This window comes from Pipistrellus hanaki, assembly GCF_964339955.1.
Source record: "Pipistrellus hanaki genome assembly, chromosome: 4".
NCBI classification, from domain to species: Eukaryota; Metazoa; Chordata; class Mammalia; order Chiroptera; family Vespertilionidae; genus Pipistrellus; species Pipistrellus hanaki.
In genome coordinates, this window is record NC_140506.1 from 30121815 (window position 1) to 30148059 (window position 26245).

Below are 26245 nucleotides of genomic sequence, written 5' to 3' on the forward strand. Positions count from 1 at the left end.
GGCCTCTAATGAGGTTAAAAGGATCAACTATATGTAAAGCAATTACATATTTGACATATATTAAGCAACTGCATAAATACACTCATAAAACCATTATAAACACTAAATTTATTCCTCCAAGTTAAGTGTTTATTACAATATGTCCTTCTTTGATTTTACTATTTAATGAGGCTGTTAGAAACAAAGCACAATTTTAAGGTGTGCACAAAGATAGTTACTAAATCCCAGGTATTTACTCAACTTTAGGCACTAAAGTATCTTCTTACTCCCATTTGTCATTAAAGTTTAACAAGCTAACATAGATAATATCTGAGATGATCATAATCCTATTTTACCTGGTCCTAGTTTGTGCCTGTTGTATAGATATCATATCCATGGTACTCTCTTTCACTCTTAAAAGTATCCTAGATAGGACAAGAAATTATGGCCGCCCAAGTCTGTCATGATCATAGATTAGAATGGAAACATCTAGATAAACGCATCTAGATGGAGCCAGTGACCAAGCAAAAAGAAACCAAAAAAGGAATAAGGGTGAGGGGAATGGATAAGAATGACAGAGCCAGAGTGGTAAGAGAATAATAAATGTTCCACAATGTCCAAATACCAAAGTGAATTCACCCACAATCTGAATTCAAGATTCCTCGGTGGCCTGTAAACCTAGCATCTTCTTAAAAGCTTAGTAATAGCTCATAAAATTTTTAACTGGCATTTCCTTAAGGATTAAAAAAAAAAAAAAAAAAAAAAACCATAAATGAATACCAAATAAATATCAATGTACCACATTTAATTTACCTTTCCTTTGTTTTAATATGTAATCATGAAGCCAATATATAATTCTGATACTTTTTTCTTAAGTAAGAAAACTTGTTTAAATCTACACATTACAGGCCAAGTTTTAGAAAGAAACCATTTTTTATAGCTATTTTTAATCTCCCACCTTAAAACATTAGTTCACCTTGGAAAGTATAATCCCTTTAAATTCCAGCAGCATCAAAGCAAATAGTCATGATCTCTTAAGAGGATAAATATGCTCATTTTAATTAAATGACTGAATTATGTAAGTTGGTGTGCAATTTTTGCTTCTGTATTTTGAGATGTAGCTATAAGTCCTATATATTTTATTAATGAAAAATTGAAAGGGAAATATATAATTATTGCAGAGTATCCTATTAACATATAAATTTCTTAAAGATTTGGGTCTTGAATTTCCAATAATTTAGGCTAATAAACAGGAATGAAGTTCTGGTATATGCTACAACCTGAATGAACCTTGAAAACACTATGCAAAGAAGCCAGTCACAAAAGTCTGCATAATATATAATTCCATTCTTAAGTCTAGATTAGGCAAATACATAGAGATAAAAAGTAAGTTTGTGATTGCCTAAAACTGGAGCTAGGATGGGGAAGAGGAAGGGAATGGGGTGACTTCCTTTGGGCATGATGAAAATGTTCTAAAATTAATTATGTTGATGGGTGCACAACTCTGTGAAAACACTAGTTTCCGTTGAATAGTGCACTTTTACTTGGGTAATTTGTATGGCCTGTGAGTTTTATCTCAATAAAGCTATTAGAAAAAAAAAGAATTTAGGTTATAATTCCTATCTGAAATATATACTATTATATATTAGTATCATAAAAATAAAAGACATTTCAATGCTAGGTAGTAGACAAAGCCAGGAAATGTATGCATTAGTGTTTTCATGTTAATTGCTCAACATTGGTGCAAGTACACTTTATGTTACTAAATTCCTACTGATTTTCAGACTATAAATGGATTTCTTTAATATTTTTGCACAAAAATAAATTTTAAAATTGGCTTAACTTTAAATTTGTGGAGGATATTTCCTGAATTCATGTGGAAATATAAATTAAAATAATCTGCCAAATAACAAATTTTTATTCCTAAATAGCTATTTAGTTTCTCAATACAAAGGATAATCTAAAGGTTTTGTATCAAGCGTAACATTTTAAGTGTATACATACAGTCCATGCATCAGACTCTGTCTCCATAGACACTTTATACATGCCGCATTTCACACACCATCATCAATGCACGTTAACATCTACACCAGCCCCTGGAGCTGCTGTCACACTGCAGGCACTGGCACTCTAGTCCCAGGCTCCACCACTGCTCCATGTGTGTCTGCAAGCTGGGCCTGGCACCAAGAGGAATCTCCTCCCCAACTGCATATCACATATCCCATGGGGAGGAAAAGAGACCAGGCGGCCCAACCAACTCTGACTGCTGCTGCAGACAACGCAGCTTGGGCCACGGAGAACCAACCCCTGAAACCTCTCAACACTAACTTCAGCTGATGAAACTGCTGGCAGTTTTGAGTTTCCTCAAAAATTTAAAAGTAGAACTGCCATCTGATTTAGCAATCTCACTTATAAGTAACATATCTGGGGGAAGTGAAATCAATAAATTACTACCTGGAAGAGATGTTTGCACATCTGAGTTCAATGCAGCCTTATTCACTACAGCCAAGATATGAAAATAACCTAAGTGTCCATCAACAGCTGGATGGATAAAGAAAATGTGGTATACTTATGACCCAGCAATTCTACTTCTGGGTACAATTCCAAAAAACCCAAAACACTAATTCGAAAAAATATATGCACCTCTATGTTTATTGCAGCATCCTATATAATAAAAGCCTAATATGCTAAGTGTATGACCGTTTGACCAGTCGCTATGACACACTCTAACCACCAGGGGGCAGACACTCCAGCCGTTAGGTTAGCTTGCTGCTGGGGTCCGGCTAATGGGGATTGGGCAAGACAGCCGTGATCGGCCCTGACTGGCCCTGATTGGGACTGGGCGAGACGGCAGGAGGCGGAATGGTGGTCCTCAGGGGCCTCCCACAGTCCCACCCCAGCCCCTATCATGCACCTGTGGGGTCTCTCAGCCAGAGGGCGGGGGATGTCAGAGAGCTGGTTTCAGCCCGATCCCCACAGGCCAGGCTGAGGGACTTATTATGTGGAATCTTAAAAAAAAAAAAAAAAAAAAAAAAAAAAAAAAAAAAAAAAAAAAACCTCATAGAAACTGAGAGTAGAATGATAGTTGCCCAAGGTTGGAGTTGGGGTAAATGTGAAAATGTTAGTCAAAGGCTACAACTTTTATAGGATAAATAAATTTTGAGGATCTAATTAAAGAGTAATATGCAAATTGACCATCACTCTAAGATACAAGATGGCCACCCCAAGGTGGTCAAAGATGGCTGCTCCCATGTAGACACAAGATGGCCACCACAAGATGGCCTGCAGGGGAGGGCAGTAGTGGGCAGTTAGGGGTGACCAGGCCATCAGAGGAAGGCAGTTGGGGTGACCAGGCCAGCAGAGGAGGGGAGTTGGGGGGGACCAGGCTAGCAGAGGAGGGCAGTTGGGGGGAACAGGCCTGCAGGGGAGGGCAGTTAGGGGTGACTGGGCCAGCAGAGGAGGGCAGTTGGGGAAGACCAGGTCAGCAGGAGAGGGCAGTTGTGAGGGAGCAGGCCAGCAGGAGAGGGCAGTTAGGGGCAATCAGACCAGCACGGGGGGGGGGGGGGGGGGGGGGGGGGGGAGCAGTTAGGCATTGATCAGGATGGCAGAGGAGCAGTTAGGGACTGATCAGGCTGGCAGGCAGAAGCGGTTAGGGGCAATCAAGCAGGCAGGCAGGTGAGCGGCTGGGAGCCAGTAGTCTTGGATGAGAAGGATCCCTCATGGGGTCCCATATTGGAGAGGGTGCAGGTTGGGCTGAGTGACACCCCCCCCCCCCCATGCATGAATTTCGTGCACCAGGCCTCTTGTACAATAATAAAAATGTGAAGCATCAAGAGCCACTGGGTATTGTCTTTGTTATGAGGTAGGGCTTTATAAATGTAAATACAGGAGCCAATGTAAATATCTGCAGTCATTTTCCTAACCATATGTAATAGACATTTACCTCTAGTAATTTCATTGACATTAATGATATCCATATATATTTTTATACAAAGCTTTCTATATTTGCACAATTTCTATATTTTTACTTCTCAAATATATCTGGGAATCATTCCAGATCACAAGATGCTGAGGAATTGCAGAATTTATCAAACTGGTGTATCAACACATATGAATATAGAACTGTACAATTTTATTTTTATTCAACAAGCATGTCCAAACAAATTTTTCTGGTTTACGATGCCAGGTAGATGAAGGCAATTAAAGTAAGTCTAACTGATAAAAATAAACTCAGAAACTTTACAACTCAGATAAAAAAAAAATTTTTAAGCTAAATTCACTCAAGATTCTGGGTCTAAAGATTCTAATCCCATATTCTTTCTCCTCCCTCCACAGAGTTTGACATAGAGCCATGTGCACACCAGATGAAGTGTATGTTAAATACCACCTTACACATTAAAAGAAATAATCAAAATAACAAGGACTATTGCATTTAGCAAAGATAGAACAATGCTTCCACTTCGTTTATTGTTCTTTGTTATTACTTATTGTTTTCAATATTAAATGCTGATTAGAAGTAAAAAGATAAACTTATCTTAAAATGATTTAAGTATAGCCAATCATACCTAGAGTATAAAAAAATCCAAGACAGAATAATATAATCAAAAAAGAAACCCCAGGGTTTCAGTCCTGTTTTTTCACTTATTAGCTGAATGATCTTGAGCAACTTCAGTATTTTGAACCAGTTTCCTCATCTCTTACATGGGAAAAATAATAACAATATCTACTTCACAGAGTTGTTGGAAAGTAAGGAATAAAATGGATCTGAAAACAGTTTTGTAAAACTGGTAAGAAATAGATGCATTCATTGGGTTACCACCAAATAATGTTTGCCTAAGAGACAAGCTATTCAACATATAGCATAATAAAGCAATATATATATATAATATCTTAATTTAAATATTTTTAATTAAGTAAGCATTCATCTAAGTAAACTGTGTAACTACCGATGGCCACTCTTTTAACATTTGGAGGTAAGAATAATTAATATATTTTATAACCAAGAATGATGACTTCTTTAAATATTGCATTTAGTATGTTCAATTCACAAAGCGTATATATGCTTCCAGTTAAAGCCTATGAACAGACCTTAGTAGAAGGTAAGATATTTATTAAATTTCTACCTCAACTAAATCTTCCTTTTTCTTAGTTGATGCAAACACAATAACAGTGCAATATATTCTTTCTCGGGGTGAACAATAAATTACCATTTTACTTTCTCTACATTCATTGCCTAAATGAGGCTTTAGATAGAACCAAATATAGTTACAATATCAAAGACAACAATCAAAGGTAAAATACTTGCAACAAACCATACCTAGTCATAAGAACCGCATTATCGTGGTGGGGAATCCCATTTTCTGGAATGATGTTTCCATCACTTTGGTGGGAGAGAATGGATTTCTGCCATTTACAGAAGCTATTGAGGGACTTGTCTGCATGGTGGTTTATCTCCAAGTTTGGCTGCAATACAACATGCATACCAGAAATGTTCCAAACAAATTACTAAGGTCAGTTGTTAAAACTTTTGAAGACTAAAGTGGGGCTATAATTAGAAGCAGTGGTTTCTAGGAATACTCTCTTGCCAATTTTTATCTCTGTAATATCTGACCTAGAGCTAATTTCGTGTACTATTAAACAAACATTCTTTCTAGTTCTAGCTTTAAGATAATGTGAATTTGTGTGATTATCAGCATATAAAATCAACCAAAATCACTATTAAAAGGTCTGTTGTGCAAATGTTTGTTTTTATACTGAAACATACAGCTAATATACATATATATATAGCTCTAACATGACATAAGAGGTATATTCTTAGAAACTTTAAATTTGCTAAATGTGCCCTGGCTGGTTTGGCTCAGTGGATAGAGCGTCAGCCTGGGGACCGGAAGGTCCCAGGTTCGATTCCGGCCAAGGGCACATGCCTGGGTTGTGGGCTTGATCCCCAATGGGAGACTTGCAGGAGGCAGCCAATCCATGATTCTCTCTCATCGTGGATGTTTTTTTTTTTCTCTCTCTCCCTCTTCCTTCCTCTCTGAAATCAAAAAAAATATTTTATTTTTAAAAAATGCTAAATGCTTAGTGCTAAAAATCATATTCAACTAGAACTTCCTAAGAGGAGCAATAATACAATATGTTATTTTACAATACATAATTCGATAGCCTATCTGTTAAGATTTTAGGTTTATAAACTAACTCATTCTTACCTGATCATCTGTGAGAACAATTAGGCGGGCCACTATAATATTCACAACGTTTCCTAGGCTGGAATCACGGTAAAGTTTGGCAACCTGACCTCCAGAAAATAAGAAAAGACACAAAGTCAGACAAAAATCATATGGTGATTAATATTTTTATAGAGTGGCAAAACAATTTTTCATGAATTTAGCTACTCGGTATTAAAAAATTTTTTCTTTCATCCCATGTCACTTAAAGCAATACCCTCAAGATGCCTCGGTAAAAGGTCCAAGACTACCTCAAGAGATATTTTCTCCTAAAGATGAATGACAACACAGTAATGAAGAGGATGAGCTGATGTGGCAAGTTAAAGAAAAACTCTTAAACAAGATTTAATATGACCTAATTAAAAAGTCCTATTATCTGAAAATAATAAGATCACCTTTAAATGCATTTTCTATGGAACTGAAACATTAGTAGATCAAGTCTTTTTCATTTTAGATGAAAAAATTCTTAAAATCTTTATTTCCCAATAGAAATCTATGGCCTTAGTAAAAAATAAATAAATAAATAAATAAATAAAACCACACACACACACACACACACACACACACACACACACACAACAAAACTGTTAAATTATGTAGAGGGATCAAACTTACAATATTCATTACACTCAAAATGTAATGTTCAATGTCTTTGCGGCCGTGATAGGACTCCATCATTTTGTCTGCCACGACTAATGTCTCCACATAGCGCTCAGTGCTTATGGATCTCTTCTGTCTGTGTGTGCCGTTAGTTGGTGGTGCAGAAGGAAAAGCAGAAGTGGAATTCAGCCACCAAGGGTTGCCATTCATGAGGTCTACAACAGAAACAATTAACTAGCTCAGATAGGCTCATTAATTACATTTATTTATTTATAGGTCTTTCCTTTAGACATGCTTCTCATAAATTCCCTAACATATTAAGATTTTTCAAAGTGAGGGGAAATGTAATAGTGAGAAAATTAAACTCTTTAAAAGTTTTCAAAATAATTATATACAAAAATAAAATATTCACTTGCTTATGAAAACAAAGTACACTAAGTGGCCAGATTATTATTACCAGCCAGATTACTATGATCACTCCATTAGTACAATGAATTAGTTATGCGAATAATGATAATAAAACCTTTAGAGTATTTGCTTAGGAAGTTTTCAATATTTAGTATTTTTGGAAGTGTCAAAGAAGTACTGATGGAATGGTCATAATAATCTGGCCACTCAGTGTAAATCTAATGAATTACTTAATAAAAATGATATTTTATTATTAACATTCAACTGCTTGTAAGAACAAAATAAGCCTAATGAACTACTAAATAAAAAGAATTTTCAAATAATCATTTCACATTATTCTAGTAAGTGATTACATCATAATACTTTTAAATTTAAAATAGGTATTTAAAAAAAACATTTAAAGCTGTTTAAAAAGCAACTAGAGCACTAATTTTCTAAACAGCCTAAGACAGTTCTGATGAAGAACATTAATGTTGCAAAAGTCCATTCCTAAGATGAGCATTTATTTTTAAAGTAAAATGTGTTTATTAAACTATCTTTATTAGAGCAATTCTACTACACCAGCTGTCTCAATTCTAAAAAGCTGTGCATAAATTTTTCACTTAATTTTGCAGTCTACAACTATTTATACTGACAGAGTACCCAAAGTATTCCTTTTCCAAAAGCTAGAGGTAGAGGGCATTGGAATGATTCCAGCATGACTACATCTCAATGTGGACAGTGGTTGACCCATGGTTTTCTAGGCATTTGGTTCTTCAGCACACACAAAATCCATGAGTGCTATGACATTTGTAAATACTTGCCTCATTTATATTCATCTTCACTTAATAAACTTGAGCAGGTACAGGTCCTCTGTATATCTCACTTATATTTCTTTATATACAGAAAATTTTTTGAACCTCCACTTATTGAAAAATTTAGTCAGAAAAAAAAATTAGATGAATTTATATACTTGACAGAAAGTGATACTTTGTCTTTCTAACTTCTTTAACCTTTCCTTTTAAATATGACTTTGGGAGAAGTTATAAATTTTAAGAAATAAGATGAATATGACCATGAGAAGAATCAGTCAAATATTTTTGAAACTCATTCAGTTAGTGTCTTGAACTAAGCTGTTGAAATAGTATCACAAGATCAGTAGTTCTTAACCAGACATTTCCCAAACTTAGTGAATACAAAACACTTTTTCCCACTAACATCTAATGACATTCTCACAGAACTTAGGGGACTACTACCATATTTCCATTATTGGGAAGCCAGTGATGTGTTGGAAGGTATGTAGTACAGCCAGGTCTAGGAGACAGAAAGACAAAGCTGGAGACAGGAAGACCAGTTAGAAACAATTACAGTGTACTGGCAAGAAACAATGAGGGTATGAACTAAATCACCTGGTGTGAGGGGTGGTAGAAATGGCTAGTGAATGGAACAGATTAAAAGCAAGAACCATTTATGAAATGTAGTCTCAGTAATGTAGGGGAAGAGATTGCAGAAGAAAATCTTCCCCAAAAAGGGCAGGATGTTATGATGGCAATTTGACTTATGCCTAAACCATCTGTAATAATAAAAGCGTTATATGCTAATTAGACCAGACATCCTACCAGATGACCTTCCAGATAAAGCCAGGGCTGTGAGGGAAGCCCGGGTCCTGGGTGCCAGAGGGAAGCAGTGCTGGCTGCTGAGGGAAGGAAGGCCTACTCTTGCACAAATTTTGTGCATTGGGACTCTAGTTGAAAAATAATAATCTGTCCAAGGAAGACCACTTAACAAGATAGGCACTTCAAAAGGGGATGATTTGCATTGGCCAGTTTGGCTCAGTGAATAGAGCGTCGACCGACCTGCAGACTGAATGCTCCTGGGTTCGATTCTAGTCAAGGGCACTTACCTCAGTTGCACGCTTGATCCCTGGCCATGGTCAGGGCATGTGCAGGAGGCAACCAACCAATGTGTCTCTCACATTGATGTTTCTCTCTCTGTCTCTCCCCCTACCTTCCAATCTCTCTAAAAATCAATGGAAAAATATCCTTGGTTGAGGATTAACAACAAAAGAAAAGGATAATTTGCTATTAAAAAATTATAATAAACAACTAAATATTTTAATCCTCATTTTAAAAAAAACTTATAGAGCCCTAACTGGTTTGGCTCAGTGGATAGAGTGTTGGCCTGTGGACTGAAAAGTCCTGGGTTCAATTCCAGTCAAGGGCATGTACCGTGGTTGCAGACACATCCCCAGTAGGGGGTGTGCAGGAGGCAGCTGATGGATGTTTCTCTCCCATCGATGTTTCTAACTATCCCTCTCCCTTTCTCTATAAAAAATCAATAAAATATATTTTAAAAACTTATAGATAGTTGTACTTATAGCCTAACTTTTGTTAAACATAAGATAAATTACTTCCATAATGTTTAGATCCATTACTCAATACAAAGACAAATTAAACCCTTTTTATTATTATTCACTCTGAAATTTTATTTCATGCTCTAAATGGATTCTCTTGAAGTGGCCTTTTTCTAGTACTAATTATTCTGACCAACAAAGGACCTCACATAATTACTAGTAAAAGCCTCAGAGATTACTCAAGAAGAGAGAATGCAGAATAAGAACAGTCAGTTGAGAAAAGAAGGTTAAAGAACACTTATACTTGAAGCAGAAAATAAGGAGCCCATGAAGGACCCAAAAGAAATAAAAGGGTGATGCATTCACTAATTGCAAGGCAATCCACTCCGTTTCTTACAAATCTACCTATTGAACCCACCTCATTTTTCACTTAAAGTATTTGTTAGTGAATTCTTCTTTCTGAAATCTGCCTCTGAAATACAATGTCCCTAGTTTCAGCTACTATAACTACACGGAAGAACAAATCTGGTCATATATATATATTTCATTCTTTTAATGCTAGAAAGTTACCCCAACAATGATAGCTATAATTTAACTAACTAATGTGTGATAAAAGTTCTCATAGAGAGAGGTTGAGTAATTTATCCAAAGCTATACCAAAGTCCATGTTCTTTCTACTATGCTATGCTATATCCTCTATTTCTCTAAGTTTTCTAATCTTTAGCCTGAACAGGCTCCTATTTCCCTAGAGCCGGGGTCAGCAAACTGCAGCACGCAAGCCACATGCAGCTCTTTGGCCCCTTGAGTGTGGCTCTTCCACAAAATACCACAGCCTGGGCGAGTCTATTTTGAAGAAGTGACGTTGAAGTTTAAAAAATGTGGCTCTCAAAAGAAATCTCAATCGTTGTACTATCGATATTTAGCTCTGTTGACTGAGTTTGCAGACCACTGCCCTAGCTCTAGTCCAGTCTCTAGATGGCTGCCAGAGTAATCTTTATGAAATCCAAATCTGTCCATGTGATTCCTACTACATAAAACCTTTCAAGGCTTTCCAGCACATTTAAGATAAACCAGCTCCTTAACATGGTTTATAAGGCCTTTGTGATTTGATTTGGCCTCTTCTTATTTCTGCAGTTTCATTCCTCACTCCCACTCCCCCAACTACCATGAATCTCACCCCTATTTCTACAACCCACATTCTACTATCCAGTTATATGAACTATCAGTTCCTGGAAGATGACATTGTCTCTTCAGGTCCAGAACCTTTGTCAATGCTGTTCCCTCTACATGGAACACTACCAACTGCTCCCTCTACCTTTGCCCAGCTACCCTGACTTATCCATTGGGCCTCAGTTTAGAAGTCACTTCCTCCATGAAGCCTTCCTTGACCAATGACGTTTAGGTTTGTTGCTCCTTCTATATTCAACCTCAAATACTACCTTAAAACTCTTCAAGTCTTATTCAAGTGTCTAGATTCCTGTCACTAGCATGAAAATACCAAGCTAAGCACACAGCACCAAGTGCTATGGAACACCCGTGCATGAGAACTATAACTATTACCTGGATAAAATAATGTGGGCTTCTTTCCCCTTCAAAGAAAAAGTAATAGAATTTTACACAGATTTCTATTTCAAAGAGATTCCAAGATTGACTTAAAACTATGGGTAGGTGAAATTTTTAAAGAGGACTCTGGACATTATCATAATTTTAATTACTCAAATTATTGTTTACTTTTATTATTAACTTTGACGGAAGAAATGGAATGGCAATACAATACAATACGTAGCTCACTTACCAGAAACCCCACAATGAGAGTGATCATACATATGCCGTTGCTGAAGGGTAGACTTTTTGTAAATTACATGGGGATGGCCATTTTCATAACTAAACTGTTTGGAATCCTCTGTGGTGTTCTTTAATGGTTCAATAAAATACTCTTCATCTTCTGTTGCAATAACACCATGCTAACCGAAAAAGAAACAGAGAATTTGCCGAGAAGAAGCATTTGAATGTTGTCATTCCAAAAAGTTAAAAATAAACAGATACCTCTCCAAAAAGGTTAAAACACGCGTTAATAAAAATTTAGTAAATTGTCCATACTTAGCAAAACATTATATAAATTTTCATTTCCTTTAAAAAGGATATTTAAGTACCTCTACATGTTATGCCCTGTACAAAGAATGACATATTCATTATTTCCTCTAGTCCTCCTAACAACTCTATGAGATAGCAGAGATCTCTATGGGCTCACTAAGACTTATTCCCTTTCCAAATTATGCACACTTAACTATGTCCTCTGTGTTTAGGTATAGCTTTGTAAGTCAGCTTGGCCAATAGAAAATGGGCAGTGTTGTACATGACCTTCAGGCAAGCCCCTGAAACCTCCCCAGCGGAATTCTCCACTCTCTCTATGGGGGAAAGAAAAAAAAAAGAAAAAAAAAGACCAAGGGAAGATGGAAACCAAAAGAGAAAGAACCTAGGTCCCTGAATGACCCCATGGAAAGCTGTTGAACACAGACGCTGATATAAGGAAGAAATAAACTTTTAATGTGATAACTGACATTTCAAGGTTTATGTTTCACCAATTAATATGTCCTTAATTAATATACCTGCCATAGGTCACTGTTGTGCCAGTGAAGTAGCAGGCTCAAAGGTTAAGAGCTTGCTCAATATTATACAGAGGCAAGTAAGTGAAGGAGCTGGAAGTCACACAAAACTCTGCTCTTGTTCACAATATAAATTGCCTTACACCTAGTTATTGAGCCAGTCCTTTCTCTAGCCCAACTGGAGTAGCTTCCCCCACCCCCTGGGTTACAATGGAGCTTATTATTTATTTTTAATCTATTTATTTTTAATTAATTCCACACTGCTTTGCTACATCTCAACTCCTGTATTTCAATGTATTACAGCTTTTCACCTGCATGTGTTATCTCCCCAAGTATACCAGATGCTTTCTTAAGGCAAAGGGTTATATCTCCTCTTTCCCTGTACCAGTTACAGCCACAGAAAGTGTCCCACATGTGCTATGTACACCATGTAAAAAAAAAACTGCTAATTAAAAGAAATGAGATAGTAAAAGTTATCTGCATCAGGAATAAGACGTTCCATCCCTGTCTAATAGTACTTTCCTAAGTGTGGCACATGAGAGGACTGCTCTTAATCCAACTAATTTGCCCTGTAACACTGGATAAAACACAAACTCCCCGGGTATTTCCTCAGCTGGAAAATGAAAGGGTTGGTGTAAATTAGTGGTTTTAAAACAGCACTCTGGGGAGCCCTAAGGGTTCCATGGAAGTGCCCTCGGGGGACTGCCCCAGACAACAAAGAGAGACCTACACAGCTTGGATTCCTGGGTTTAAGAATCAGCTATGCTTTTATTCATCTATATATGAAGTTTCCACATTACATTTCATTTGAGAAAGTGTTTTTGCTTCTTTAAAAAGAAGAAGGGGGGAGCTGAAAGCCTCTTGCCCTGATAATCTCTGAAGCCCCTTTGAATCTAAGCCTCTATGCTTCTGTTTCAGGAAATTCATGTTGCGTACCATATGCTTGGAAAGAAAGATAAGGCATAGTCAGAACTGCTCTAACTTAGAGATGAAGTTGGCAGCCACCTGTACCGAAGTGAGCTAAGGAATGCAAAAAACACACCAAGAAATCAGCCCTTAGTCACTTCAGATTATTTTCACCATTTTACTTTAAAGATATTATCCTCTAAATTAAATGCAAATACTGATAGGAATGACATAATCTGCCATTAACAAATGCATGAATTACTTTACCAGAGAAGGTTAACAGTGGGACAGTGCACCGAACACAGCCCCTGCGAGAAGGAGGGGATGTATGAGAAGTCTTGGTAAGAGGGAAGGGTAGAAAGTGGGGTCTAGAGTACTGCCCTGAAAGGAAGAGCACTAACGTCATCCTGGACTGTGGGCAAGTCACTCAAGCCAAGAATCTCAGGTTGCTGGGTGGGGGGGAAAGAGTCATACACCTTGTAAACAGATACAATCTCTAATTTCAAGAATGGAAGGACTCCAGAAGAGAATCCAGAGATTTTGTGTGCTGAGTACTCTGGAAGATGTTCACACATATCATCGCATTTCATCGTTGTTGTTGTTATCATTTCATCTTAGTAGCTCTTTGAAGTAAGTACTACTATCAGTTCCTCTGTGCAGATGACAAGCGGAGACTGAGCAAAGTTAAATAACAAACTCACTTGGCAGACTTTGGAGCTGGACTCAGCCACTGTACTATAATTCCCATATTCTCTGATGGTGGTTTGTGACTTTATTCATTCACCGACTATGTTTGAATGCCTATGATAGGGCAGGTACTGTGCTAGATGGCGGGGATACAATAATGAACCAAAGTTCCAACTCTATCCTGGAGCTTACATTCCAGTGGGAGGAGGTAGAAAAAAAAGTAATTCATTCCTTAGATAAATAAATGATCAATCAGGTAGTGATAAATGTTAACACGAAAAATAAAGAAGTGTAAGAGAATAGAAAGTAATTGGAAGTGAGGGAATTGCATAAACTATTTAGGATGGTCAGGGTCATCCTCTCCAATAAGGTGACATTGGAACAGAAATGTGAGTAGAGTGAACAGGGTTGTAGTTTAGTCAAATAAGTTCCATGAAGGGAGAAAAGGGCAAGGGAATAGAAGGTGTGTTTGGAGGGAAGTGAAGACATGGATTGGGTGGACAATGAGAAGGATGAGTGGGTTCTCTGGAGCATAAAAAGGCTGTCTCTTAGAGTTGAGATACTAGAGAGACAGTACTGGAAAGATAGAAGAAGGGAACCCTTGAAACTGAGACTATGGCAAGTTGCAGATTAAATTCAACTACGCTACTCTGGGCCTGTACCCTTGCCAGAGGAAAACACAAACAAGATGCCAGCTGGTCTCCTTGAACTTCATCATCATAATCTCAACTGTGTCCTTTACGCTTCATGGCAATTATACTGTTTCTCTGGTTTATTCAGTATGCTGCACTTCTGGATAAATGTTTCATACTTTCTCCTCTCTTCTTAATCCCCTAACACCTCATTTTTCCATCTCCTGTTCCAAAAAGCAACATGGCACAACCTCCTGCAAAGTCCTACAACAAATGCCCCACCTACCTGAGTCTCATCTATATAATCTACTTTATATACTGTTACTATGGATGAGCTGCATATTCTCTTAGCTACGGACAATTATTATGTTTATGCAGATGAGTCCATCCCTTCTGTTCCTATCAAGAACGTCACTCCAGAAACTTCCTTTCTCTCTATAGTCATTCTTATCAAACAAAACAGAACCTCTCACCCCCACTTCTGCTGGCAGCAACTGATCATTGCTTGCTTTTCTAAAATTCCTTAAATCATTGTCTATATAGTCCTTTCTCCCATTCCTGCTTAAACCTTTGCCAACAAGTTTTTGTCTATTTTCCAAACCCCACCATGACTTAGTCAAAGCCATCAACAACCTCCTCATTGATAAATTCAGTGGTTAGGGTTCAGTCCTACTCTTATTTTGACATTTTTCTGTTGAAATACTTTCTTACTTGGCTTACTTTGAATGTTTACCTGGTTTTCCTTCAATTTCTTACTCCATTGTTCTTTGCTACTCCCCTCCTTATCTTTCTGATCTCCTTAACTCATTGGAGTGCCCAAAGATTCAGCTCTTGAACTTCTTCTTTGTTCTATCTATTCTCCCCACCAAAGCAATTCCATGTATTCTCCTGTCCCTGTCATCTGTATATCGATGACTCCCAAATTTGTAAGTTCATAATTCACATCTCTCTCCTGCATATCCAACATGTTCAATTAAACTTCTGATATATATCACCCCCCAAGCTATTCTTTCTATAAACTTTTCCACCTCAATTAATGCCTGAGTCTTTCTCATGCCATTTGATGACTACTATATTTTTCCAATTATTCAGGCTCAAGCTTGGAGTTATCATTAATTTTATCCTAGTTGTGTCCTCTAAAATCTACCATCTGGCCTCCAGTTCTGTTTCTAACTTCACCTTCCATTATTCTTCCTCTCTTTCACTTAGCTCTAGCGATGGTATTCTTGCTTTTCCTCAACACTCTAAGATCAAACCTTTGTACTTAAAGATTTCCACTTGGAAAAATTATCCCTAAGATATCAGCATTCCCTTCCTCATTTCCCTTAAAGTTTTTTTTTAATATATTCTTATTGATTTCAGAGAGGAAGAGAGATAGAGAGAAATATAGAAACATTAATAATGAGAAGGAATCACTGATTGGCTGCCTCCAGCATGCCCCCTAGCTAGGGCAAAAGTAGGATTTTTTAAAAAGCTTTTACACATATTCATCTGATTAAAAGTATAACATGATACAAAATAAGAATGAAAACAAGGGTTACTAAGACTAACAGGATATTTACATAGCCCTCAGTGTCTGTTCACAGATACCTTATCAGCTGCCAAGAGGTAAATAGTAACTTCAGTGGACAAACATGGCAGAGCTAACCTTAATCGAGTAGACCATGCAGTTTCAATAGGAAGCAAAGTAAAAAGGTGTTAATAAAGACAGGGAAAGAGTCCAAGAGACAGAAAGTCTCAGTGAGGATGAAGAATAATCAAGTGGTCCTGGCTGGTGTGGCTCAGTTTGTTGGAGGGTCATCCTGTGCACCAAAAGGTCTAAAGTTCAATTCTCAGTCAGGCTTTGGGTTCGATCCAGATCAGGGTAACTACAGTTGGAACTGATCAATGTTTCTGTCTCTCTGCCTTTCTCTATTTCAACTTCCTAAAATATTATAAAATATCTACTATATAGTCTTATTAGATGTCAGGGAAGAAAAATTTAATAAAATACCAATCCTCTAAATTGTCTCACCCAATTTATTTTCTCTTCAAATTTATTCTCAGTGCCATAATTTTGTAAAGGCTTTCATTATTTCCTAAATGTTCTAACTCATCTTCACACCTCCAATCACTCCTGTTCCCTCAAATTTCACAATGGAATTAGTGTTTTTTTTTTCTAAATCTCAAATTTGTCCCTTTCACCAACCTATTAAAACTACCAATGGCATAATTAATGTTAATGCCAAATTTAGAAGGCTTGATCAATGACTGGCAATGGTACTTTTCTATCATATTCAACAGTAAATGTCATTTAAACATATGAAAGCTTTTAAAACACATATCTACTTTGGAAAATCTATTTTTATTCAAAAAAATAAATCTATTTTGTATATAAAGCCTAATACTGTTTACAGAGAAACTAATGATAAAAGTACTCAATGTTTCTATTTATAGGAATTAATCCCAAATCTTAAAATCTAATCATCTGACCCACTAACAACTATAGAAAATAGACAATCTGAACAAATTCTTATTTATAGCTATAATGAAAATTTTCCTAAACTGTGTGGTTCCTAATACTCCTTTCAAATTTACTACTTATTTAACTCCAACTTTAATTACATATTTTTATATTAGCCTAGGAATAAGAATATGAATGTGATAGAGTAGGGGGGCGGGGGGGAACATTTCTGAAAGTATGACTTGAGCATCAAAATGTTTGTGCTCTTGCCCTAGACAGTTTGGCTCCTTGGATACAAGGGTCCCAGGTTTAATTCCGGTCAAGGGCAAGTACCTCAGTTGCAGGCTCACAGCCCTGGTCAGAGGGCATGTGGAAGGCAACCAATCAATCTCTCTCACACATTGGTGTTGCTCTGACTCTCTCTCTTTCCTCCACTCTAAAAATCAATGGGGAAAAAATATCCTTGGTTGAGGATTAAAAAAAAAAACTGTGCTCTTGGCAGATCCCTCAGATCTGTCTCTTGCTTCAACAGTGTTTGGCTGGAACCCAGGGACACCCCTTCCTCCAGCCTGGGACCAGTCACCACCTTCAGAATCTCTTCAAGCCATCCTCAGCCTCTGAGACCAGCCAATGAATGCCGTTTTTTTACCTAAACTTCTTATTTCGGAACAACACGAGCCCCCAAATTCATCAGAATTATTCCACCCAGATGGAGCGGTCCTGAATCACTTGGCCAACCTGCTCCTTCAGGCCTCCTACACCTACCTACCTCTCTCTGGGCTTCTATTTCCACCGCCCTGTGGCTCTGGAGGGCGGGGCCGCTTCTGCGAGTCAGCAGAGATGACGCGGAGAATGCCCAGCGTCCCTTATGAAAGATGCAAAACCAGCGCGGTGGCCGAGTTTTCCCCCAGGACGTGCTGAAGCCCTCCCAAGATGCGTGGGACAAAACTCAGGACGCCATGGAAGCCGCCCTGGCCTTGGAGAGGAACCTGAACCAGGTCCTTCAGGAGCTGCAGGCCCTGAGTCACCCCTGCACAGACCCTCAGCTCTGTGACTTCCTGCAGAAGCACTTCCGGGGTGAGGAGGTGAAACTCATCCAGAAGATGGGCGACCATCGGACTCATATCCGCAGGCTGGCCGGCCCCAGGCTGGGCTTCCAAAGGCTCACCCTCAAGCTCCGCTAGGAGCCTTTAGAGCTCAGAGTCCTTTGAGGGGCCTCTCTGCATTCCCCTGGTGTCTGGCTTTCCCCTGAGCCTCTCCCTGACACCACTAGCCACCCTTTTAACCACCCTGCAGCCCTTCCCCATACACTGGACCAAATGGAAACAATAAAGCTTTCTGCAGCAAAAAAAAAAAAAAAAAAAAAAAAAAGTGCTCTTTACACAAATAGAGCTTTAATGGAACATCTACATTAGCCTGAATATGGTTAAAGCAGTAGAGGAAATGTGGGAATATGCTTTGTTTTGTTTCCTTAAACTGTGTATTTACCATTAGACTAGAATGGAATCAAATGCCTAGGATAGACCCTACACTCTTAAAATTAAAATCTAAGTAAAATAAAATTTATAATCAATCTTCAGATAAATGCAAAAAAATTTGTTTAATAAAGACATATTGGTATAAAAGATTTTGCTTCAAGAATTTATAACCACCTTGGCTGGCCTAGTTCACTTAATTGGAGCATTTGTCCCATACACTGAAGGATGGCAGGTTAGATTTTCAGTCAGGATACATGCCCACATTTTGGATTTGCTCCCTGATCAGGGCATATACAGAAAGCAAGAGATCAAAGGCAATCTTTCACATTGATGTTTCTCTCTCTCTCCTCTCTCTCTCTCTCTCCCCCTCCCTCCCTCCCTACCTCCCTCCCTTCCTCTTTCCTCCCTCCCTCCTCTTTAAAATCAATTTTTTTTTTTAAAGTTTAAGACTTTATAACCATAAGTAGGTCACACATAATTAAGCTATGTTGACAACCAAAGAACGACATTATAGAAAGAAACCTAAAGAGGCAATCAGTGTCATGGTTTCCTGAAATAATACACACAAATACATGCACACATAACCTTAAACTCTTCACCAATGATTGGATTTTGTTTATGCATAAAAGATATCTTACTTGAACAGAAAAAAACTTAAATCTAAAATTAAACCTGAGGTTTCATTCATTTTTCTACTAACAATATAGGGTTTTTAATATTGCTCTGACTTTGAAAAAAATCAATACTATAATATCTAAAGCAAAGGCAGCAGAAATAACAAAAAAATATTTAGATGTTGTATATACGTATTTATTAATCTGAGGAAAGACATTTACATTGAGAATTTATATCCCCATAAGAAATTTAAAATTATGACATCTACTTACCAACCCAATACAGTTGCTTAAAGCCACTTTGGTTGTACTATGTTGATCTTCCAAGTATCCTGTGTAGTGACAGTTGTCTAAAAAATCATGTTTCCACTGAGGTCCATCTTTCCCCCAGTATTCTACGGTGAAATGTTTGGACACAAAATCCATGTTGAGGGTCAAGTTCAGGTGAAAGTGCTTGCCATAGGCTGAGAGTTTAAAAAATAACTTAGATGCTGCCTGCTGTGGATCGATAGGGTCCATACTCCGTCTTCTCCTCGAGTGTTTGTCATTTTTCACAGTATAGCTGAGGAAAGCTCCATTTTGGTCAACCCTTATCGGAATAGTGAGCTGGTAGTGTTCTAGATAAGTCAGGAATTCCTCTTCATAATCATAAAGCAGAGTATCCAGAAGGAAAAAAAACCACATGGAAGAAAAAAAAATTTAACAGAACAACAAAGTAGCAGTGTGAATAACAATTATATCAGTTAACACTATGAACCTTCAGGGGTGAGTTATGGAAAAATATGTTATAGTATACTAAAGTAAAAGAGTAAAAGTTTCAAATCTAAAGATGAATTAAGTTTCAATTATTTAATTCCTCAAAGTAACATTATTTTAAAAGACTATGAATGTGATAGAGTATGGGTCCCCTCAGCCCAGCCTGTGCCCTCTCGCTGTCTGGGAGCCTTTGGGGGATGTCTGACTGATGGACATTCTTAGCACGGCCTGGCAGGCAGGAAAAGCTCCCACCACCACCGTTGCCCTCACCAGCCGTCAGCCAAGCTTCCAGTTGAGTGGCACTCCCCCTGTGGGAGAACACTGACCACCAGAGGGCAGCTCCTGCGTTGAGTGTCTACCCCCTGGTGGTCAGTGCACATCATAGCGACCAGTTGTTCTGCCGTTTGGTCGATTTGCATATTAGCCTTTTATTATGCAAAATGTGTCTAGGTTCTTGCCCTTTCATAGTAGAAACCTTTGGATTTCATTTGAATATGACTTTACCTGTACACTCTAGCAATGAATGAGCCTATCAATGTTTCAGATTCAGAAGAGGCCTGGTCTGTATCTTTTGAAAAAGACCAGTCAACTCTACAATCCACTAGATATTACATACCAGTGGAACAAGTTAAGCAGACTTTTAGAGGCCTTAACATTTATGAAATGTGCACTGAACTGACACTGATCCTACCACTACATATTCCAAAGAAAATGCTCACCCAAACTAAATATTCAGTCCCTTCAATAGTTCAGCTGGTAGAGCGCAGGACTGTAGTTGATTAATAGCAATATTTTGTCAGTTTCAAAAGCAGGGATCCTACCTTGTGAACTGTATGAGAGCCTGTGGTCACTATGAAATTCCGATGAAGCCATGATGAGGCTCAAAATCCAGGTCAACGTCTTCCACAAAATTTCCATAATTTAGCAAACTGGATGATTTTTTGGAGGGTTACCTATGTGCTAGAGAGTCAATATGATAGCAAATTAGTTATTAGATGGTCCACTGTTTAACAGCTACTTTTCCCCAACATCCTGTACTTCCTTTTATATCTGGATTCATTTTCTCAATCCAAAATGAAAAAAAGTAATGATGGTAAAATTTTCATAAGCAAAAGCATTAGGCTGATTAGTTACTAAAGTATGGCCATTTTCTAACATAGAAAAAACAGAAAATTTATAAGTTAACTGAAAAATACCCTGAACAGACAGATCTATATTGCCGAATGCTTGCCAAAGGACGTGTACTATGAAATAACTTAATATAGTTAAATTAGGCCATTGTTGTTCTTTATAGTCTAAATAAAATTCACAAGACTAAACACAGAGTTAGAAACCAAAATGTTTAGCAGGATAATGTCAAAGCTATTTAATAATCAAAGAACAAATCTGAAGAGAAATAAAAATTCTTTTAAAAAAAAGATACTTTGAAGATAACGATGTATGGGTACAGTGACTAACCTCCTTTTGATAAAAATAAAAAGTAGGCTGACTTCACAATCAAAGTTCATTTTATGAAAATGTTAAACAGGATGTGATCCCATCCCTTTACATGCTTTTTAGAACACTCAAATCCACAGTTGATGTGTTGCTTTATGAGGCACCTATCCTTTTTTTCTTACAGACTAGATTTACAAACACACAGTGACATTTAGCCGCTGTCTGAATGCTCAGACAATAACACAAACTAAACTTCTGAAAAGTTTAACCATATTTGCTGCAACCCTTGACTTTATCTGGAAGTCTCGTATGACTTATAAGGCAACACATACAAGTCAACTTCAACTACCTAGAATGTAACTGAAAGAAATCGAAATTCATTTTCTGAAAAGAAAATCATTTTTAAAAATTCATTTCAGGTATCACAACAGATTCCATGTCCCATCTCACGGACTTTCTCTTCAACTTATAACTTCACTCAGAGTCCATGAATTTACATTTTATACAGAAAACTAGTGTATTTGGCTACCTGATTTCCCAACAAAGGAACCAGAAACTATCTCACTAACAGCACAATAATGACCAAAAAAGGAGAAAAAACTAAAAAGTCATTTTAGTACTCCTAATCAACACGGTTTGATGCAGAAACAGGCAGTCCTTACTTACATGGTTTAACAGTTACAACTGTGCATCTAACTGTGCGACAGTCAGTGTCTGATACTCAAAATACTATGCCTGAGCTAGGAACAAAAGGTTAAATTTTTCTTAATAAGATAGCTTCCTATAGCCTGGCTAGTGTTCAGTAGTTAAGTGTTGATCTATGAACCAGGAAGTCACAGTTCAATTCCCCATCAGGGCACATTCCTGAGTTTTGGGCTCAGTCTTCAGTATAGATTAAGCTCCCACCCTCTCTAAAATCAATAAAAACATATATTTTTTTAAAAACTATAGCTTACTATAAATACAGAAAAATACACAAAAGATGTTAGAGATTTTTCATCCCACATCTCTAATATATGGGCTTATCATAATAAATGCTTACATATTTGTTGGTTTAAAAAATGAATAAGTAAACAAATGAATAAATAAATGGTTGTTACAATCACTTTAGGCATATAAAAGGATATCTGTAGTTCATTGGAAAATTATGTGCAATACTTTATTCCTTATGATGCTAGAACTATCGGCTTTATAATATATAAAACAATCACAACCATATCAAATTCTTTGTGTCTATCTCTACAAGTTATTAAACTGATTAACTTTGGAAAAAGTAATTCATTATTCAACAAATATTGTCTTACTATATTTTCAAAAGGATGTTATAATCTTTTCCTTTGAAAAGATTAAGACAGAATCATTGCTTATAATTTAAGTAACAAAGAAAAAATTCAAGGCAGGCTGACATATGCCCTAATGAAGTTATGAAAAGGTGTTACAAATCAGATGAGAGAGATGACTTCTGAAGCAGAGAAAGATGAGTCAAGGAAAGTTTATTTAAAAAGTAGCCTTTGAGATAGGTCCTAGAAGATGAACAGAATTTCACAAGTCAAATTGCTGGTGGCAATCATTATAAAGAAATAGATTCCACAGAGTCCAAATGGTAAGACGAAAAATGGAAAATAGTATTAGTAGTAATTGTAAGTTCGATTCTTATGCAGAAGACTAATAGGTAACATCTAGAAAAGCAGTTTGAGGTCAGACCAAAAATAAGGAGAATTTTAAACAGATTGCACTTCTCCGAATATTCACAACAATCATACAGGAGATATTAGTGTCCATGTGAGAGGCACACTCCAATAAGAGTGCTTCCTGATATCCACGCCTTCGTGTAATCCCCTTCCCTTGAGTAATTGGCTCCTAACCAATTAAAGACCTCAATGTGGAGGGGATGTCACTTCCATGATTTGATTACACAAGATTCTAACTTCCACCTTCCTGGTAAACTCTCTCCCTTGTTGAATTGGTGAAGCAAGCTGCCATATGGAGCGGCTGCCATGGCAAGGAACTGAGAGCAGCATTGAGATAACCACTGACAAGGAAACCAGGTCCTCTGTGCAATAGCCTGCAAGAAACTGAATCCTGCCCACTAATATGTAGTAAGCTTAGAAGCAGATCCCTTCCCAGCCAAGCCTTCTGCGGTAACCCCAGTCCTTGCCAACACCTTCATTGTGCTTCATGAGATACCCTGAATACAAGGTATATAGCTCAGCCATGCCCAGACTCCTGAACCACAGAAACTCTGAGATAATGACTGTGTGCAATTTTAAGCCACTAAGTTTATTGGGGGGTTAGGGGGGAAAGACAGGGTTTTTGTTTGTTTGCAGTAATTGATAACTAATACAGCTGTCAATGTACAGATAAAGAAGTGGAAGCTCATAGTGGTCACAGAATATAGCTAGAAAAAAGCAGAGCCCAGAGTCATAAAACTAGGCTACTTGGAACTAATGTCTAAATTCTTTCTATTACATCACACTTCCAGTTTAAGACACCCAAACTTAAATATTCAATAGCAGTTGCATACAACCAGTATCAAATAAGATATTCATAAATGGTATAGGTTAATTCATGTGAACAGTTTTAAGCAGCCTATACACAATTGTTTCATTTCAAAATTATGTACTTCTACAGTGATTTAGGCAAGGCAGCAGATACTACATAGCCTTTCTCAGGCTAACATCTATAAAGAGATTAAGTCAACTATTATTCAATATCAGTAATGAAAATAATCCAATTCTCTTGATTCCCAACCTATTTGAATACAACCTCAAACTCCACAACCATTGTTTCATTAACAACTTCCATTCTTCATTTGTTTCTCTTTTTATAGATTGAGTTCTTCCATAATAATCTCTAACATTAAATGAATCCCTCCTACACTTTAAAAGTAATATCCTTTTAACGTCTTAATATATAACTAACACATTTCAATTAGTTTTCTAGTAGTGGTGATAGATTCGTACCGAATCATTCATCCTTTTTTTTCTCCTATTTTCCTGGACTCTAAAACTAATGACAAACTTATACAAACTAATGACAAACAATATCGTTAGCTGGTCTCATTTTTTATAGTTAACTCCTTTACCCCTTGAGAAATTTCCTGCTCATCACAGTTTTCTAAATTCCACTTTTACCATTACCAACACTGTCCTGTAAACACCCAAGTTAAGTAAGCCATAGCATTGAGAGAAAAAATAATAGGTGACGACTGGGCCAGAAGTAGACTAACATTTGATTTAAGGATTTGTAGTAAAAAGGGCATTGGTGCATGGCAGAAAGAGGTTAAACAAACCAGAGCTACAGTCTTGGTTCCACTAGCTATCTGGCACATGGGCACTCAATAAATTTGGTTTTCTCTCTCCTTTATTCACTCCAGCCCTCACTCCCCATTTTTTTCCCAAGCCTCTAGTGCCAGTGAAGAAAATTAATAGTAAGTAAATGAGTTGGCTCAAGCTCAATTCATATCAACCAACAAACACATCTTACCATATTCAGTCAACTCACAATAAACATGAATAGGTTAGGAGTGGGGGCGATGGGAGAGGAAATCCACAAAGCCCTGGGAGCAGAAAAGAAGCTACAAATCAGGGTGCTTTCTTAGCCTGGACACTACTCCCAGGCAGGTACTCCTCTGATTCAGGTACTCTACTTGCAGATAATCTCTAGCCCAAGCTGGTCCTCCAACAGAATTCTGTGCCCTGGTACCTGGGGATCTCCTTGGAGACAGGGCTCTTTTGGCCGAGGATAAGGATCACAGGTGTCTTCCAGCCACTCCATGAGTGAGACAAGCTAAACAGCTGTGGGGCTCTCAGAACTCCCCAATAGCATCAGCCACGACCCCCTGGATCACGCACCGGGCCTGGCATGGCCTGTGCTGATAGGGGTTGTGCTGGTAGGTATGGTCCTTTCTCTCCTCATTGCACTTGCTGCCAAATGCCACCTCTGCCGAAAATACTGCACCAGCTACCAACACTTGTCTCTGCCTGAGACAAGAAGGGGATCTGTCCAGAGATGAGTGAAAATGAGGATGAGGATGGCTTCATCAAGGTCAACTGCATTCAGCCTGGGGCCTGAGGGATGGAGACAGGGTAGCAGGAACCTTTTCAACTTCTGGACACCCCTATCCCCCCATGCCTGACAGCTTAAGAATTATGAAAACTACATGGGAGTCAGGAACCTCAAGGGAGGTGGCTAGGGATTGAGCAATCCTTCCTTCCCTAACACTAGGCACCAAAGTGACAGTGACCCTTTCTTGCTCAATAACCCTCAAAGGCTCCCTGCTATTCTCGGGATAAAACTAATCAAGGACCTAAACTATGGATATTAGGCCTCTGTCAACTATGTAGAGGCACTAACAGTTTCCAAAATTCAGAGTAGCCGAAACCGGTTTGCCTCAGTGGTAGAGCATCGGTCTGGGACTGAAAGGTCCCAGGTTCGATTCCGGTCAAGGGCATGTACCTTGGTTGCAGGCACATCCCTGGTAGGGGGTGTGCAAGAGGCAGCTGGTTGATGTGTCTCTCTCATCGACATTTCTAGCTCTCTATCTCTCTCCTTTCCTCTCTGTAAAAAATCAATAAAAATATATTTTTAAAAAAAATTCAGACTAATATTAAAACATTACATAATTGTCCAGAAATCATAATGCATTAACTCTACATTGTATAGCAGAAGTACTATCATGGAAAAGCACAAAGGCTTTGAGTCCTGGCTTGACTCCAAGTTATTTAAACTCTCTGGATCTGTTACCTCATCTATAAAACTGTGATAATGATATCTACCTAACAAAGACTCGTTGAGAGATTAAATTCGATTACATATGATGTGAAGTGTCTGAGCACTTCACTTTAATGGCTAAACAAATATTAGCGCCCCCCCCACACACACACCTCTTCTCCTGGTTATCTGACTCATCACTTTTCAAAGGCCTTCCTTCAAAACTAGTTTTATGTTCCTCCTTCCCTCAAAAATGTGGAATAGTTGGAAATGGTGACGGAATCAATCAACTGCATTGTATTGTCTTTTGAACAGTAAAGAATGTAGGTTATGAAACCAGGCTTACAATACTCTAAATTTGAAACCAAGACTCAAAACTTTTCATTTTACTTATATTTCATAAATGCTTTTTTCCTAATACAAATACACC

At 37.8% G+C, this 26245-nt stretch overlaps 1 protein-coding gene across 5 annotated transcripts in view; it reads right to left on the bottom strand.

The window, feature by feature from the left end:
• Positions 1 to 26245, bottom strand: part of ADAMTS6 (ADAM metallopeptidase with thrombospondin type 1 motif 6) — a 186750-nt gene that overhangs the window by 157193 nt on the left and 3312 nt on the right. For all 5 annotated transcript variants that reach the window (XR_014794870.1, XR_014794871.1, XM_084882164.1 and 2 more), the window contains exons 2-7: positions 20487 to 20625; positions 19183 to 19547; positions 11339 to 11507; positions 6819 to 7018; positions 6186 to 6269; positions 5297 to 5442 (exon numbers count right to left, since the gene is read on the bottom strand). Coding sequence is in view for 3 of the 5 variants with exons in the window: in XM_084882164.1 (XP_084738290.1) it covers positions 5297 to 5442; positions 6186 to 6269; positions 6819 to 7018; positions 11339 to 11507; positions 19183 to 19547; positions 20487 to 20583 (1061 nt within the window). In the remaining 2 variants the exon portion in view is untranslated. The remainder of the gene's footprint in view (positions 1 to 5296; positions 5443 to 6185; positions 6270 to 6818; positions 7019 to 11338; positions 11508 to 19182; positions 19548 to 20486; positions 20626 to 26245) is intronic.